General features: G+C 48.1%; 1 protein-coding gene across 1 annotated transcript in view; it reads right to left on the bottom strand.

Annotated features, from left to right (window-relative positions):
- Ninl (ninein like) overlaps positions 1-14,318 on the bottom strand; it is a 76,408-nt gene that overhangs the window by 14,626 nt on the left and 47,464 nt on the right. The window contains exons 11-16 of the mRNA XM_016003976.3: positions 9,620-9,794; positions 6,434-6,544; positions 6,233-6,313; positions 3,546-3,678; positions 1,534-1,640; positions 714-1,021 (exon numbers count right to left, since the gene is read on the bottom strand). Of these exons, the coding sequence (XP_015859462.1) occupies positions 714-1,021; positions 1,534-1,640; positions 3,546-3,678; positions 6,233-6,313; positions 6,434-6,544; positions 9,620-9,794 (915 nt within the window). The remainder of the gene's footprint in view (positions 1-713; positions 1,022-1,533; positions 1,641-3,545; positions 3,679-6,232; positions 6,314-6,433; positions 6,545-9,619; positions 9,795-14,318) is intronic.

Below are 14,318 nucleotides of genomic sequence, written 5' to 3' on the forward strand. Positions count from 1 at the left end.
GTTGGCCTCATCTAAAGTGAGAAGGCCTACCCAACATCTGGGCCACACCTTCTGGTGGCAGCCCACATAAAAGGACATGGAAGAAGGAAGCTTTTGATTTTTGCCTGCTAGCCCTCACACTCGTTGGCAAAGTCATCTACCTGTTGCTGAAGCCTTCCTTCACTGGTATTAGAACCTACTTCTTCAGGATTCTACCAGCTGAGACAGCCAGCCTCATGAACTGAACTACCAGACTCTTGGACTTTCTGTTGAGAGAAAGTCACTGTTGGACTAGCCAGACCAGAGCCTGTAAGTCACTCTAATAAATCCCCTTTTACTGTGTGTGTGTGTGTGTGTGTGTGTGTGTGTGTGTGTGTGTGTGTGTGTGTGTGTGTGTGTGTGTGTGTTTTCCCTTCTATCAGCTCCTCCTTTGGAGAACTCTGACTAATACACCTCCTCTCTAATGTCCTCAGTATTTATGATGGGGAATGCATTATCTTGCTAGCAGACAAATGAGGAAGAGTAAAAGAACAGAGTCCAAACACCACACAGCAAATTGCCCCATGGCCCAAGGTGGAATGAAAGTGAAATCCTTCTACAGAAATGTGTTCTCTGGGCCTTTGTTGGAAGGAATTTTGCCTGTTACCAGGCTCTTCATCCTGACCAGTTTACATAAGCCTAGGGTCACGTTTTTGGTTCTTGGTGAGCGCCCTGACCGAAAACCCGTCCCAAACCTTATCTGCTGCAGCTGCTCCTGGTGTCGCAGGTGCATCTCCACCTCCAGCCGCTGGGCCAGAGTGCACAGTGCCTGTGCACAGCAGTGGGCCAGCCCGGCTGCTGCAGGCTCAGGGCTGCGTGCCGCATCCTGCAGCTGTTCCTTCAGGCCCAGGATGACCTCCTGAGACTTGGCATACAGGGCCTCTAGATCTGCCTTCTGGCCCTCCAGCACGCTGACCTCAAGCTGGAATGCCTGCTCCATCTCCTTCTTATCTTTCTCAAAGTTTCTCTTCATGACCTCAATTTCCTTCTCGTAGTAATTTACCTAAAGAAAGATGAGCAGTGAATTAGGAAGTCCTAGCAACAATCTGACAAGCAGCATAACACATGAACAGGAGGGTATCAGGCAGGATGCTCAAAAGAGCTGATGGCCCAGACCTGACCAGGTCCCATGGCCTAGAAAAGGGAAAGGCAGGATAGTGATATTACCAAGGTGTGTATGTGCCTATGCACCCCTGCACAGTAACCCTGGGGTAGGATGGATGGGTGAGCTCAGGAGGCTTGGGACCAAGACTGGCCAAGCACCTGGCAAGTACCATGAGTCTAGAGGGTGTGACAACTAAGGAGGCTTCACAAGACCAGTGGGATGGCACTCCACAGCCTGGAAGCCCTAGGGGAAGGGAAATAATCAAGATATACAGGCACAGTCATGCCAGAAGCTTCCAGCCTACCTACCAGAAAACACAAAGATATGATAGTAGAACAGAATGGCCTGTCCTGCTAAGCAGTTTGAGGAGCTAGACACATGGCTTGCAGTCTGAAGTCCCAAATCCTGACCTTGGTCTCCAGCTGCATCCTGAGCTCTTGGTAATGTTCCTTCATCTGCTCCACCATTATCTCTGTTTCCAAACTCATTGGAGTGGAGTCACCCATGAACAGGTTGCCTGCAAAGAAGAGGACACTCTATGACACTATGCCAAGGATGTCTGCAGTGACTTCATCTGACTTCTAGATGGCAGCTTTCCACCTGTGACATGTGGGTGCAGGTCTTTCTGCCCTCCACCTGCACTGGATAAAGAACGTGGGGCTGGTGGTAAGGGTCACTCCGCCCTCCAGGTGCATAGTGGTTGAGGACTCTGGGGATGGATGGAAGGGTCACAACTGTTTTGCAAGTTGACACTACAAAGAACTCAAGACGTTCAAGTCTTTTTCAAAAAAGATGTATCTATATTTTCTGAGTATGTGTTTTGCATATGTATCTGTGTACCATGTGTGTGCAGTGCCCATGGAGGCCAGAGATCGATGTCAGATGCTCTGGAACTGGAGTTACAGATGGCTGTGGGCTACCATGGGGTTGCTAGGAACTGAACCCTGGTCCTTTGCAAAAGCAATACACGCTCTTAACCTCTAAACTCTCTCTCCAGCGTGGTTCAAGACTCCACCATATCACTGGTTACTAACAGAGAACGAGGATGCTCCCACTAGATTCATCGGGGCCTTTAACTCTCTTAAAGATCCTTGTCAGATGGTGTATTCACTGCGTTCAAAATCTGGCTCCAGATGATGCCAGGAGCAGAGGAAAGGAGAAGACAAGGCAGAAGGACAACAGCTTCACAACCTCCCTACTGTGTAGCGCTTCATGCCCAAGTCTCCACACTCTTGAACATGTTCAAATGTGTGCATGGGCTCACATTTTCAGTCTTTGTCTTGTATGTTCTCGGCGATTCTGTGTGATCTGTTTTTAAATCATACACTGACATGGTCCAGTCCCCTAAGTCCAGCATTGGAAATCCTGGTGTGTGAAGGCTCTGGTGAGTGCAGAGGGAAATGTGAATAGCTCCACAGGGGTCTATCCCCACACTCCTGACCAGGGCCCCATGCTCTGTACAAATCAGGCTCCTTAGACACAGAGGAGCAACCATCATGTTTTACCCTGACGAGGCTCCTGTCAGAACAGCACAGGTGACTGCATCCCACACCTTCTTCCTCTACCCCAGCCCCCATAGGGGTGTGCCAAGGCCACTCTCTATTTCTTCCTGAGACTCCCCAGGGATTGCGGCAGCCATTCATGTCCCACCATAGGTAAAGTCTCTACTAAGTTTCTTTGGGGTATATTATTTTTTTCTGCTTTCCAACATAAATAGCTGCAGGGTACATGGAGACTCATGAGCTCTCAAAGACTGGAGAACAATGCTGAGAGGCTTGGACTGCCACAATGTAACTTGGTAGGGGTAGTCAGGGCTGTTGGATTCCATGGGCAGCAGAGAGATGGGGCCGTGAGTGTCCTATGTGTCATATGATACTGCTGGAAGAAGCAGAGCTGGAGTGACTGCATTGATGACAGCCTGGGACAACCAGTGGGAGGGCAGAGAGTAGCCAAGTACCCCCTGTTCTCCATGAGGACTGTGACACCTCCACAACACGCCCCCCCCCTTCGGTCTCTAGAAAAGACCAAGAACACTTCAACATGGGCCTTTGTCTTGACCCCACTGCCCAAGAGCAGGAGAGCCTGTAATGTGGTTTCAACTGAACCCAGCAGCCAGGACTCCCTCAGTTGGGAATATCCCACGCCCACTATTGGCCACCTTTTTATATGACCTTCCATGCCAGTGACCTTCCATGTCACAAAGTTGCCTGTGATCTCATAGGATTTCCTGTAAACGCAGGTCCCTAGGGCAAACCTGTATCCTCCAGGGTCAGGTAATTATAACTTTTGTGATTTCTACAAACCTAACAAAATCTCCCACCCTCTTCTCATCTCTGACCTCTGGGGTGCCAAATTAATGTGCAGCCTTGTGGCCATGTCCGAGAGCTCCACTTTCAACTTACCCTCAGGACTGAGCTCCTACCTGCTGGGCCGCGTCCAGGGAGCCGCCTTCTGTGAGTGCCTGGGGTCCCTGAGGGGCTCTGTCGACTCCTGGGAAGCCGTACCCGCAGGCCTTCCAGCTCAGTTTGCAATTCATCATTGCGATCCTGCAGGTCCTGTGTAGGCAGAGCCAGATACCTCCTCCAGATGCTGCAGCCACTCAGCCTTGGAAGGCCAAACCCAAGACCAGCCCCACCCGCAGTGAGTGTCCACTACAGGCTAGACATATAGGCAGGTGTAGATTCTGGACTTCCAACATGTAACACTAAACCTAGAGTTAAGACTCGACTACCTAAAGGTCCTAGCAGAACTGGGGGAAACACTTCTTGACTTTCTCATGGATATCACTGGATACCACATGACATCACTGGATATATGGAGGGGACTCAAGAGGGGGAAAGGTTGAGGCTGTGAAGACAGGCAAGTTCTCAATAGGTGCTACTTATCACCAGAGTGGCACGTGCGTGGGGATCAACGTCTTGGGATATGTCTGGGGCTATGTGTTTGCTCTCTCCTCTCAGCTGTGGTGGAGTGGGCATGAGGTTCTCATCGCTATAGCTGTTAGGCCATTTGTTTTAGATTAAATGCCATAGAGCAGTGATGCACTTAGCAGAGAGAAAGGATACTATCTGGGAAGCAGAAGCCTGGTTGGGGCACAGGCTGATGGGCAACAGGAAATGAACTGGGAGAGACACCCTTTTGTGAGGATGGAGAATCTGCATTTGTGACAAGTTACCACCTTGTGTGTACTTTAATGACCTGTGTCTGGATGAGCAGGCTCAGACACTTGCTTATTACTGTAGGAAAAGAAGCTTCTAGTACACTTTCCTGGGAGGTCTGGGGTCCTGCAGAATCCTGGGAAGGATGACAGCAATCAGTCCTGACAGAGGCTCATATCTCCAGTTCTGTGACTGTTCCAACCAGAGGGCCCTAAAAGCAAGGCCCCATGTCTTCCCAGGACATGCATCTACTCAACTTGTGGGGCACTCCAACCGGAGGAAGCTCAAAACATAGCACGGGAAGAGGAACCAAGGACACACGTAAAACAGCAGCAGTTCCATTTCTGAGTGTTTTCTGTCTAATTCTTTACAGCCTTCTGCAATGTGGGAATCAACTTTCATGTTATGTAAAACTCTTGGTGTCCTAACAATGCCTAAATGCTATCCCCAGAAATAGCTACCGATTTTCAGCATGAATTGACTCAGAGCAAAGCCTTACAGTCAATGGAGCTGTAAAGAATCAGATGTAACTAAAGCCAGCTGTCTGCTTCATCCACATCCTTTAGTAATGTCTTCAGATAGCTATAAATCATCGTTTGTCATATTTTTATTGTAGTAAAAACATGAGAAAAATAAATGACTGAACAGTAAACTCTACTGATCTCCTTAGATTTCCTATCTCTGTCAGCGGGGTTTATTATTGAGTGGGGTTGTTTTATTTTGGCTTTGGAGACCAGACCCAGAACTTATGCATACTATGTATGGGGGTCCTCTAATGAACTACAACCTCATGTAAAGTTTTAAGTGTCCACTACCTGAGCACCCATATTACTTATCCTTGGTCACTTGGCAATGTTGTCTATGAAGGGTTTGCCTGTGAAGGTGATTCTAGAATCACTAGTGTTATTTCCAAGACTATGGAAAATTCTATTAAATTAATAGTCATGACATGCTTCTCATTTCCTGATATTGAACAGCAGCTACTGTTTTACTCTTCTTGATGCCAATGATATAAAGGAGCTAATGAGACTGTGGGCTCTTATGATTTTGTTGTTTGTTTTTGAGATAGATTTTGCAACACTGCCCAGGCTCCCATGTATTTGTTTTGTTGTGGGGTTTATTTTTTTTTTTTTTTGGAGGGGTGGGGAGGTTGCTTTTTGGAGACAAGGTCTCAGTTGGCCCAAGTGCACTTCCATCTGGCTATGTAGTCAAAGATGAATGACCCTGAACTCCAATACTCCTGCCTCTACCTCCCATGCACTGGGATTATAAGCATGTGTTTGGCTTAAGACTAAGCTGTAACTCCTGGTGCAAGCAATTCTCCTGCATCAGCTCCTGCATTCGCTGAGACAGCACATTACTGTATATTCAGTTTCAAGGGCAGGAGTTTTTAAGCATGTATATGCCTCTCTTTGTAAATAATGTTTCTGGTAAGTTTTACATAAATTAACTTTTGATAAATTAAGCCTAACCAAAAGCTGACAAAGGATTTGTGATAGATCACTTTGTAAACCAAAGGTCATTCCACTATCATTAGTAGACCATGTCAACTCTGATTTTCCCTTCTGTTCTTACACTGAAATTTCTTTAAGAAGATTCATCCTGGGAGTACAGTCAGGGACACCTTCTGTCCTGGGATTGACTAGTCACTGGGATATCTGCTGCACAACTAAGCAATGCCCACGCATGGCTGAGCACAGCCTGAATAAGAAGTTCTTGCTGGGAAAGATGCTCCTGCAGTCACTTGTGGGCCACCCTGCACCTGTAGACCAAGGAGGGGAGAGAGATGAGGCCGCACATGGCCTCCAGCGTCAGAGCCAGGGAGTTTCTGAGAAGCCACAGTGCTGGCCCTGTGTAGTGGTCCTCCCTTCCCACCACTGCTGCAGGACAGGCTGTAGGAACAGGACTCAGGGATGCTCAAGATGGCCAAGCAGACTCCAAAGGCACGCACCCTGCACTTGAGCTCGTATTCTTTCAGGATGGCTGTAAACTGCTCTTCTTGGGCCAGGAGCTCCATACTCTGAGGCTCCAGCTGGAAGTGAGAAACGTACAAATCAGCATATCAGGGTTCGGGGAAGACAAGCAGTGATGCCCTGATGATCCACCAACCACAGGCACTACTCTGAAAACTCGAAACAGCCAAAAGGCTTGCCTTGTCCTTCAGCACAAACTGGAGGTCACTCTGCAGGCGCAGGACGAGCTTCTCTGAATCTGAAAGCTTTTCCACCACTTCTATGATCTCCTTCTGTAGTCGGCTGTTTTCCTAGGAGACGTGGATATGGGCATGGGTTCAGGACACAGGGAGAGACAATGACAAGTGCCCATGTCACTTCTCTGTATGCTGGAGGCTTGTTTCCCAGCAGTATTTCTCAGAAATAGCCCTGAGAAAGGCAGGGTATGTGGGTGCCTACTGCCTCTGCACCAAGCAGGCAGGGTGTGCTGCTGGAACCCACAACTTCCTGTGACACACCCAACACCTCCAAGGGGATTGCTTCCCCACTGTCTCCCCTTTTCCTGCCCCTACTCCCATGTTCAGAAAGTTCATGAAGTGACACAAACACGGCCTGGGAATGCATCATTTTTGAGCTGCTTTTAAAATGATGGGTTTGAAGTTGTGTCGATAAGGCTCCGAGGTCTAGCACAACAGGAGTGAGTGCTTGTAGACAAGGGCCGTGCTGAGAAGGGTCAAGACAGTGCTATCACACTAGGGTGATGTCAGTTACGTCCAGATACTCCGACCACAATGGGCGGGGGCTGCAGGAAGCAGGTGGGAGGGAAAGAGACCACAGAGGTCCTCAGGCATAGGAAAGGAGAAGCTGGGAGCAGGACAGCAAGGAGGCTCGCAGTAAGCGCTTCTGGAACTTGGCTATCTAAACAGCTCAGACAGATTTTGGGAGCCAAAGGCAGGGTAGGTGCAGGCATGGACATTCATCAAAACCCTAAAAGCTGTGTCTGCTCCAGACTGTGAGCCCGGGCCATGGCAGCAGTGTCTAGAGGTGGTCTTAGACCCTAGGGATGCAGTTGTGCTGACTCACTGGTTTTGAGTTCATATGACTCAGAACAGAGAAGGATAGAGCAAAGCCAAGACCTCTTACTGTGGGTGAGAGCATGGCATCACCCTGCTCTGCTCTGGTGGTTTGAATGGGTATGGCACCCACAGACTCGTGTGTGAATGTGTGGCCCATAGGGAGTAGCACTACTAGGAGGTGTGGCCTTGTTGGAAGAAGTGTGTCACTGTGGAGGTTGTCTCATATATGCTCAAGCCACACCCAGTGAGACAGTTCACTTCCTGCTGCCTGCAGATAAAGATGTAGAACTCTCAGCTCCTTCCTCAGCACCATGTCTGCCTGCATGTTGCCATGTTTCCCACCCATGACAATAATGGATTAAACCTCTGAACTGTAAGCTACTCTCAATTAAATGTTTTCCTTTATAGAGTTGCTGTAGTCATGGTGTCTCTTCACAGCACTAAAAACCCTAACTAAGACAGAAGTTGGTACCAGGAACTTGGGGTATTGTGATAGGCTTGATCATGCTTTAGTTTGAAGGAATTTGGACTTTGGGGGTTTGGGTTAGGAAAGTAATAGAATGCCTTAAGAACCGCTTAATGAGCCACACCAGTAGGAGCATGGAAGACACTGGTGCTGAGGAAGATGTGAACTGTGGGGGGCTGGCTCAAGAGATTTCAGAGGAGAAGAATTTTAGTATGCTGCCTAGAGATCATCCTTGTGACATTTTGGTGAAGAAAGTAACTGCTTTTGCCCTTGAAGAATCTGCCTGAGGCTAAAGTGAAGATATTTGGATTAATTCCATTGGTAGAGGAAATCTCAAAAGATCTAGCATAGACTCTGTTGTGTGGTTATTAGTGTTAACTCTAATAAAGATTTATAATGAAAAGGAGCAAGCTGAGCAGGGTAAATTACAAAATGTACAATTTGAAGAGAAAAGGAACACCAGGAAGTGGACTGGAGCTAAGTCCTGTGTTCAAGGAGATAAATAGATTAAGAAATGGAATAAAGGGAGTGGTGACCTCAGGGCAAGATTCCACCCAGCCAAGTTTCCAATTGTGAAAAGGAATTAAAGAAAAGCTTAGAGCTGGGTGTGATGGTGCAGGCCTTTAATTCAAGTACTAGGAAGGTAGGGGCTGGCATATCTCTGGGTTTGAGGCTAGCCTGGTCTACACAGCAAGTTCCAGAAGAGCCAAGCTTAAGCAATGAAAGAAATCACCAAAAATACAAAGCTGATAAAGATGTACTTGAACAAAGGGCCAATTTCTAGCCCCAGGAAGCAACAGAACTAGGCAGCTTCAGCATGTGGTTCTGGCTTTAAGAGTCAGGGATAGAAGAAAGGGGTTATGGATTCTTCCTCCAAGACTATAGAAAGCTGCTAAGGTCAGGCATGTGTCAAGGGTATCTTTGAATGGAGGCCTAGAGAGGCCATTGTATGAAGCTGTGAAGTTGAAACCTGGATTGCCTTGGAGTCCCCAAGATGTTGGAGATGCCAGAGCTGCTAACAGGGAGTAGAACCAGCCCAAGATAAAGAAGTGTGTTACAGTCAACAAAGATGAAAGGAAATGGACATCTGAAGAGTATTTTGATATCACACATGGAGATGTAGAATTTGGAGTTTGCCCAGCTGGCATTTGGTCTTGTTTTGGTCCAATATTTCCTCACTAGTCTCCCTTTCTTCCATTTGGAATGGTAATATATGTCCTGTGCCATTATATGTTATAAGTATGTGATCTGTTTTTCATTTTTATTTTATAGGGGATTACAGATTGCACGAATCTCAGAAGAGACTTTTGAACTTTGGACTTCTAAATGTTGTTGAGACTGTGACAGACTATAGGGAGTTTTGAAGTTGGATTAAATGCATTTCGCATTATGTTATAGCTACAAGCCTACAGGGCTGGAAGTGGAATGTGGTGGTTTGAACACATTCCACTGTGGGTATGGCCCACACACACTCATGTGTGTGAATTCATGGCCCATAAGGAGTAGCACTACTAAGAGGTGTGGTCTTGTTGGAGAAAATGTGTCACTGTGGAGATAGGCTTTGAAGTCTAATATATGCTCAAGCCATGCTCACACTTGCTGCCTGCATTCAAGACGTAGAACTCCCAGCTCCTTCTCCAGCACCATGTCTGCCTGCATGCTGCCATGTTTCCTGTCATGACAATACTGGACTAAACCTCTGCACTATAAGCCAGGCCAAATAAAATATTTTCCTTTATAAGAGTTGCCGGAGTCATGGTGTATCTTCACAGTGATAGAAACACTAACTAAAACTCTGCCAACATGTGCCTTCACAGTTTACAACAGGGATGCATCCCACCTACCTTCAGGGCCAAGGTCAGTTTCTCTCGGAGACTGGTCTCCTCAGCCTGGAGGCGGTCCACATCCTGCTCCAGCACAGCTCTCTGCCTGCGGGCTTGCTCCCAAAATAGCTCCCGCTCCATCTCCACCTCCGACCGCAAGAGGCTCAGCCTGCCCCTGTACTCTTGCTCTAGGTGCCTACAACATAGAGAAAACACACAGTCCCACTTGGAAGTGTCACTTTGCCTCTCCGGACACCTGACCTTGGAACACCCCCTCTGTTGGATCCTGTCAATCAACAGATGAACGGTGGATATTCTTCTCTCATGGGCTGGTGGAGGTGACACCCAGACAAGGGGGCTGGGGTGCTGGTGGACACACAGCAAATACTCAAAGGTGCCCTTGGAGCCCTGAGGTGAGCAAGCAGGCGGAGCACTCTGGGCAGGAACCCTGGATGTCCTCTGCCTCTACCTCCTGCATCCACATTGTACCATACCACACTGGGCAGCCCTGCCCCTCAGCAGCCCGGCGACACACCTTTGGTGCCAGATGCACATCAAAGTCAGCCTCCTTCTCTAGGAAGCAGGCTGCACAAAACCTGTGGACACTGGATTCCCAGGGACTGGAGGAACAGGTGCGGATGCTCCTCCCTCAGACTCCGCTCTCAAATCTTCCGCAAGTGCTGCTAACGGGGAAAGCAGGGTCAAGCCTTAGTCTTCACTCTCGAAGCAGCGACATGGGCTTTTCAAGTCTATCTAAGCTGCCGGTGAGCAAGGCTCCTCAGCAGGATGCCCTAGGCAGGGTCAGTGATAAAACCCAAGAGAAGAAGGTGTGGGTTCTTGCTCCAGCTGACACAGCCAGGACTTTTATCTCAGCTCAGAGCTTTCCAGAAACAATACCCAAAAGGGAGGAAATGGAGGAAGGGCAGCTTCCTTTCCCCACAAGCTATGACTTGTGGGGAAAACACAACAAATGTGATTTATGCTCAAAAACAACTTGGGAAATTTTTGTTTTTTAAAGATATTCTAAAGGTTGAGAATTTAGCTCAGTGGTAGAGCTCTTGACTAGCAAACATAAGCCTTGGGTTCAGTACTGAGCTCTAGAAAAGAAAAAGATATTTCCACAACATATTTGATCATATTTGGCCCTACCACCCTATTTAAAAACCTTAGATACGGACAGTGAAAAAGAAGTTGATAAAGGATTACACACTCACAAGGGGACCTCGGCAGTCATCAGGAAAGCGGGTGTGTGTGTGTTCATGTGTGCTCTTGCTTAGTATGTGTGTGGGGGTATTTGTATATGCTCTTGTTTCATGTACATGCATGTGGAGGCCAGAAGTCAATATCAACTGTTTTCCCATGTTATTTTTTAAGACAAGGTCTCTCACTGAGCCTGGAGCTTGTGGTTCCGACAGACTGGCCAGCAAGCTCCACGAATCCACCTGTGTCCACTCCCCATCTGCTCCCAGTGCTGGGGCTGCAGACGTGTATTACTGTAACCAGCTTCTCACACAGGCGCTGGGGATCCGAACTCAGGTCTTCATGATTGCTTAGCAAGCTGTACTGACCGAGCCGTCTACTCAAGCCCCTGTAATCTCATCATGTAAATAATGAGAAGCTTATGAAAAAGAAGCAAAGATACTCTCTAGAAAGTGAGACTTCTGATTTTACCTGGGTTTTCTAAATTTCCTATAACAAATATGTATTCCTCACTATATTTGTAGTAAAGCTCTAACCAAACCATGAAAGCTATATATAGGAACCTACTGGTAATTCCCTATTGCTATGTGATGAGGTTCACTCAGCATCTCCATACATCCCTCAAGCAGATTCACACAAAGGAATACTGTTCCAAAGCTTATGATCCTCTGGGCCTGGGGAGACAGCTCTGTCAGCTAAGCACTTGCTCTGCAAGCCTGAGACCTCACTTCCCATGAAAAAGTCAGGCACAGTAGTGATACTTAAAATCCCAACTCCAGAAAATCAAAGACAGGAGGATCCCTGGGGCTGGCTGGGATCCAGCCTCGCCTGACCAGCCAGTTCCAGGCTAGTGAGAGACCCTGTCTCATCAAACAAGATGAGTGGTTTATAGCTGCCCTCTGGTCTCCACATGTAGGCACATCTGCAGACACATGCATCCTACCCCCACCTTCATTTACTACACACACACACACACACACACACACACACACAGAGAGAGAGAGAGAGAGAGAGAGAGAGAGAGAGAGAGAGAGAGAGAGTGAGTGTTTGTGCTTCTCTGACCACTCCCCACAAAAGACACACCATCAAATCTCCCCAGATGGCTAGGAGAGAAGCAAGCCCTATATATGCTGACCAGGTAGATCAGTTCTATATCTCAAATTAGGTTTCAAAATCAATTTGCTTTCAAAATCAGTTTGGAACACAATGTTTAAAGAAGAGAGTCTTCTGTGAACATCACTGACTCAGGGCTGGCAAGTAGCTGATGCATGACCCTGAGAGGATGGATGGTCCCCACACTCCAGCATGAAGAGATCTGGAGAGGAAGCATTAATGTCCCAGTGTCACAAACAAGGAGCAGTTAAAAGCAAGCCCTGTACCCACTCTGGACCCAACACTTGGGAGTAAAGTAAAAGTGTCATGGTTGTGTCAACCCTTTGGGCACATCAAGGGAGAGAAAATGACATTCAAGTGACTGCACTACTGGCCGGTCTTAGCCAATTGCCAATTTTTTTTTTTCTAAGTAAGCACTCTAACTTTGAACCAAACCCAAAGCCCTTTCTACTCTTTTTTAAAAAATATTTTTTAAAAGATTTATGTATTATGTATACAGTGTTCTGTCTGCATGTATGCCTGCAGGCCAGAAGAGGGCACCAGATCTCGTTATGGTTGTGAGCCACCATGTGGTTACTGGGAATTGAACTCAGGTCCTCTGGAAGAACATCCAGTGCTCTCAACCACTGAGCCATCTCTCCAGCCCTCTACTCTCTTTCTAACAACAGCTTCACTCTGAAAACAGAGACTTCATGAGCAGTTCTGAGAAAACAAGAAGAAGGGGAGGTTCTTAGAGTAGCAAATACCAGCACTGTGAAGACGAGTTAGCCTGGGGCAGGGCACTGTGGAAGACTTCAGAGGCAGAACTCACAACAGCAGAAACATAACAAGTGATTTCTTACAGGGGGGGAGGGGGAGAAGTGGCCTATGCCAAAGGTGAGAGGGGACTGGACCAGCAAGGCCAAGTGCCCTGGCTCCACCACTTAGTGGGTCTCCCATACTTGGTTTCAGTCTTACACACACCCTCCTATGATGAAATCACAGCTCAGCTTTGACGGGAAACATTTAAAAGTAGACACCTCACTTCTAGCTTCTTTGAAAATTACCATCGTCCTATCAAGACATCGGTGGTGGAAGGGAGCATGCAGCCATGCTCACTCACACACTCATACCTATCCATCCCCATGCCTCTTCTCAGTCTCACACCTGTTTATCCACACTCAGACATCTCTCCACACACCTGGCACTCACAAACTCATCTCAAGCACAGCTGTAGTCAAGGCTCACCGCCTCATCTCCATAATGTCAACTTGCACACAACCCTCATCAAACACGTGAGCCTGTGGTATTTGGCCCTCCCCGGACCTCAGAGAGGAGGAGCACACAGAGAGGACGTGGCCACAGACACAAGCCCTGTCCTACCAGAGCTGGCCAGTGTGGGACAGCACTGGCTGCAGGAAGGGAGGCAGGTCATGGAGAAAGGGGAGACACTGGGTCTCCAGGCTGAGCCAAAGGCCCCAGCTGACTCTGAGAGGCCCTAGTAACACACCCTGCCTGACCAAGTGTGCAGGCTCCGCATCCCTTGGCGCTTCTCAGACCTGAGGTTCTTACACTCCCTAAAGAAATAAGCTATCTTGGAGATACAGCAGGACTAGCTAGCCACACTGGCCCAGGCTACTATTTATAACCACAGCTACTCGGGAGACTGAGACAGGAAGATTCCAAGTGGGCAGTTGGCCAGGGGAGCTTAGTAAGACTGTCTTGAAACGAAATACAAAGGGCTGGGATATAGTACAGCACTGGCTTAGTATGCACAGGACCCGGGAAGAAGGGAGAAAGGAACGGGGTAAGACTTCAACTGCACACACCCGTGAGTAATTGCGGGCAAGTTCCGAGCTTATGTGACTCTCCATTTCTCGGCCTGGAATGGGCGTAAGATGGGTGTTGGGGGTTAGGCGAGGCAGCATCAGCACAGACAGGACCACAACAGCCTGAGCGCTCATCATCTCCTTCCAGCAGCTTTGGGCTGCCCTGCAAAAGTGCCAGGGCACCTCTGGTGAAGGAAGTAATGCGCTTTTGGTTTAAACCCAGCATTTCTCGGAGTACAATCAAATTGACAGGAGGGAGGGGTTGGCTGCTGAGGTCCAGTAGCATGAGGATCACCCTGCAAAGCCTGCGGGACCTGGAACCAGCTACCCTCAGCTGTGTAAGGTGTTGTCAAGGCCACTGGGGCTCCAATCTGACCCTATGCTGTTCATCCCTTGTTTCTGGGGCCGTGATGAACTAATAGGCCCCTGGCCAGGTAGACTCTTAGCAACCAGAGCTGCATCCAAGGCAAATAAAGGAGGAAAATCCCTGTGAAATCCCCTGAACTCCCATCAAGCCTGTGCGGGAGGCTTCTTCAAGATCTTGAGTAACACTCAGGGAGACATACAACTCCACATTCCACAGCTGTCAGGACCTTCAA

This window comes from Peromyscus maniculatus, chromosome 4, assembly GCF_049852395.1.
Source record: "Peromyscus maniculatus bairdii isolate BWxNUB_F1_BW_parent chromosome 4, HU_Pman_BW_mat_3.1, whole genome shotgun sequence".
Classification (NCBI taxonomy): domain Eukaryota; kingdom Metazoa; phylum Chordata; class Mammalia; order Rodentia; family Cricetidae; genus Peromyscus; species Peromyscus maniculatus.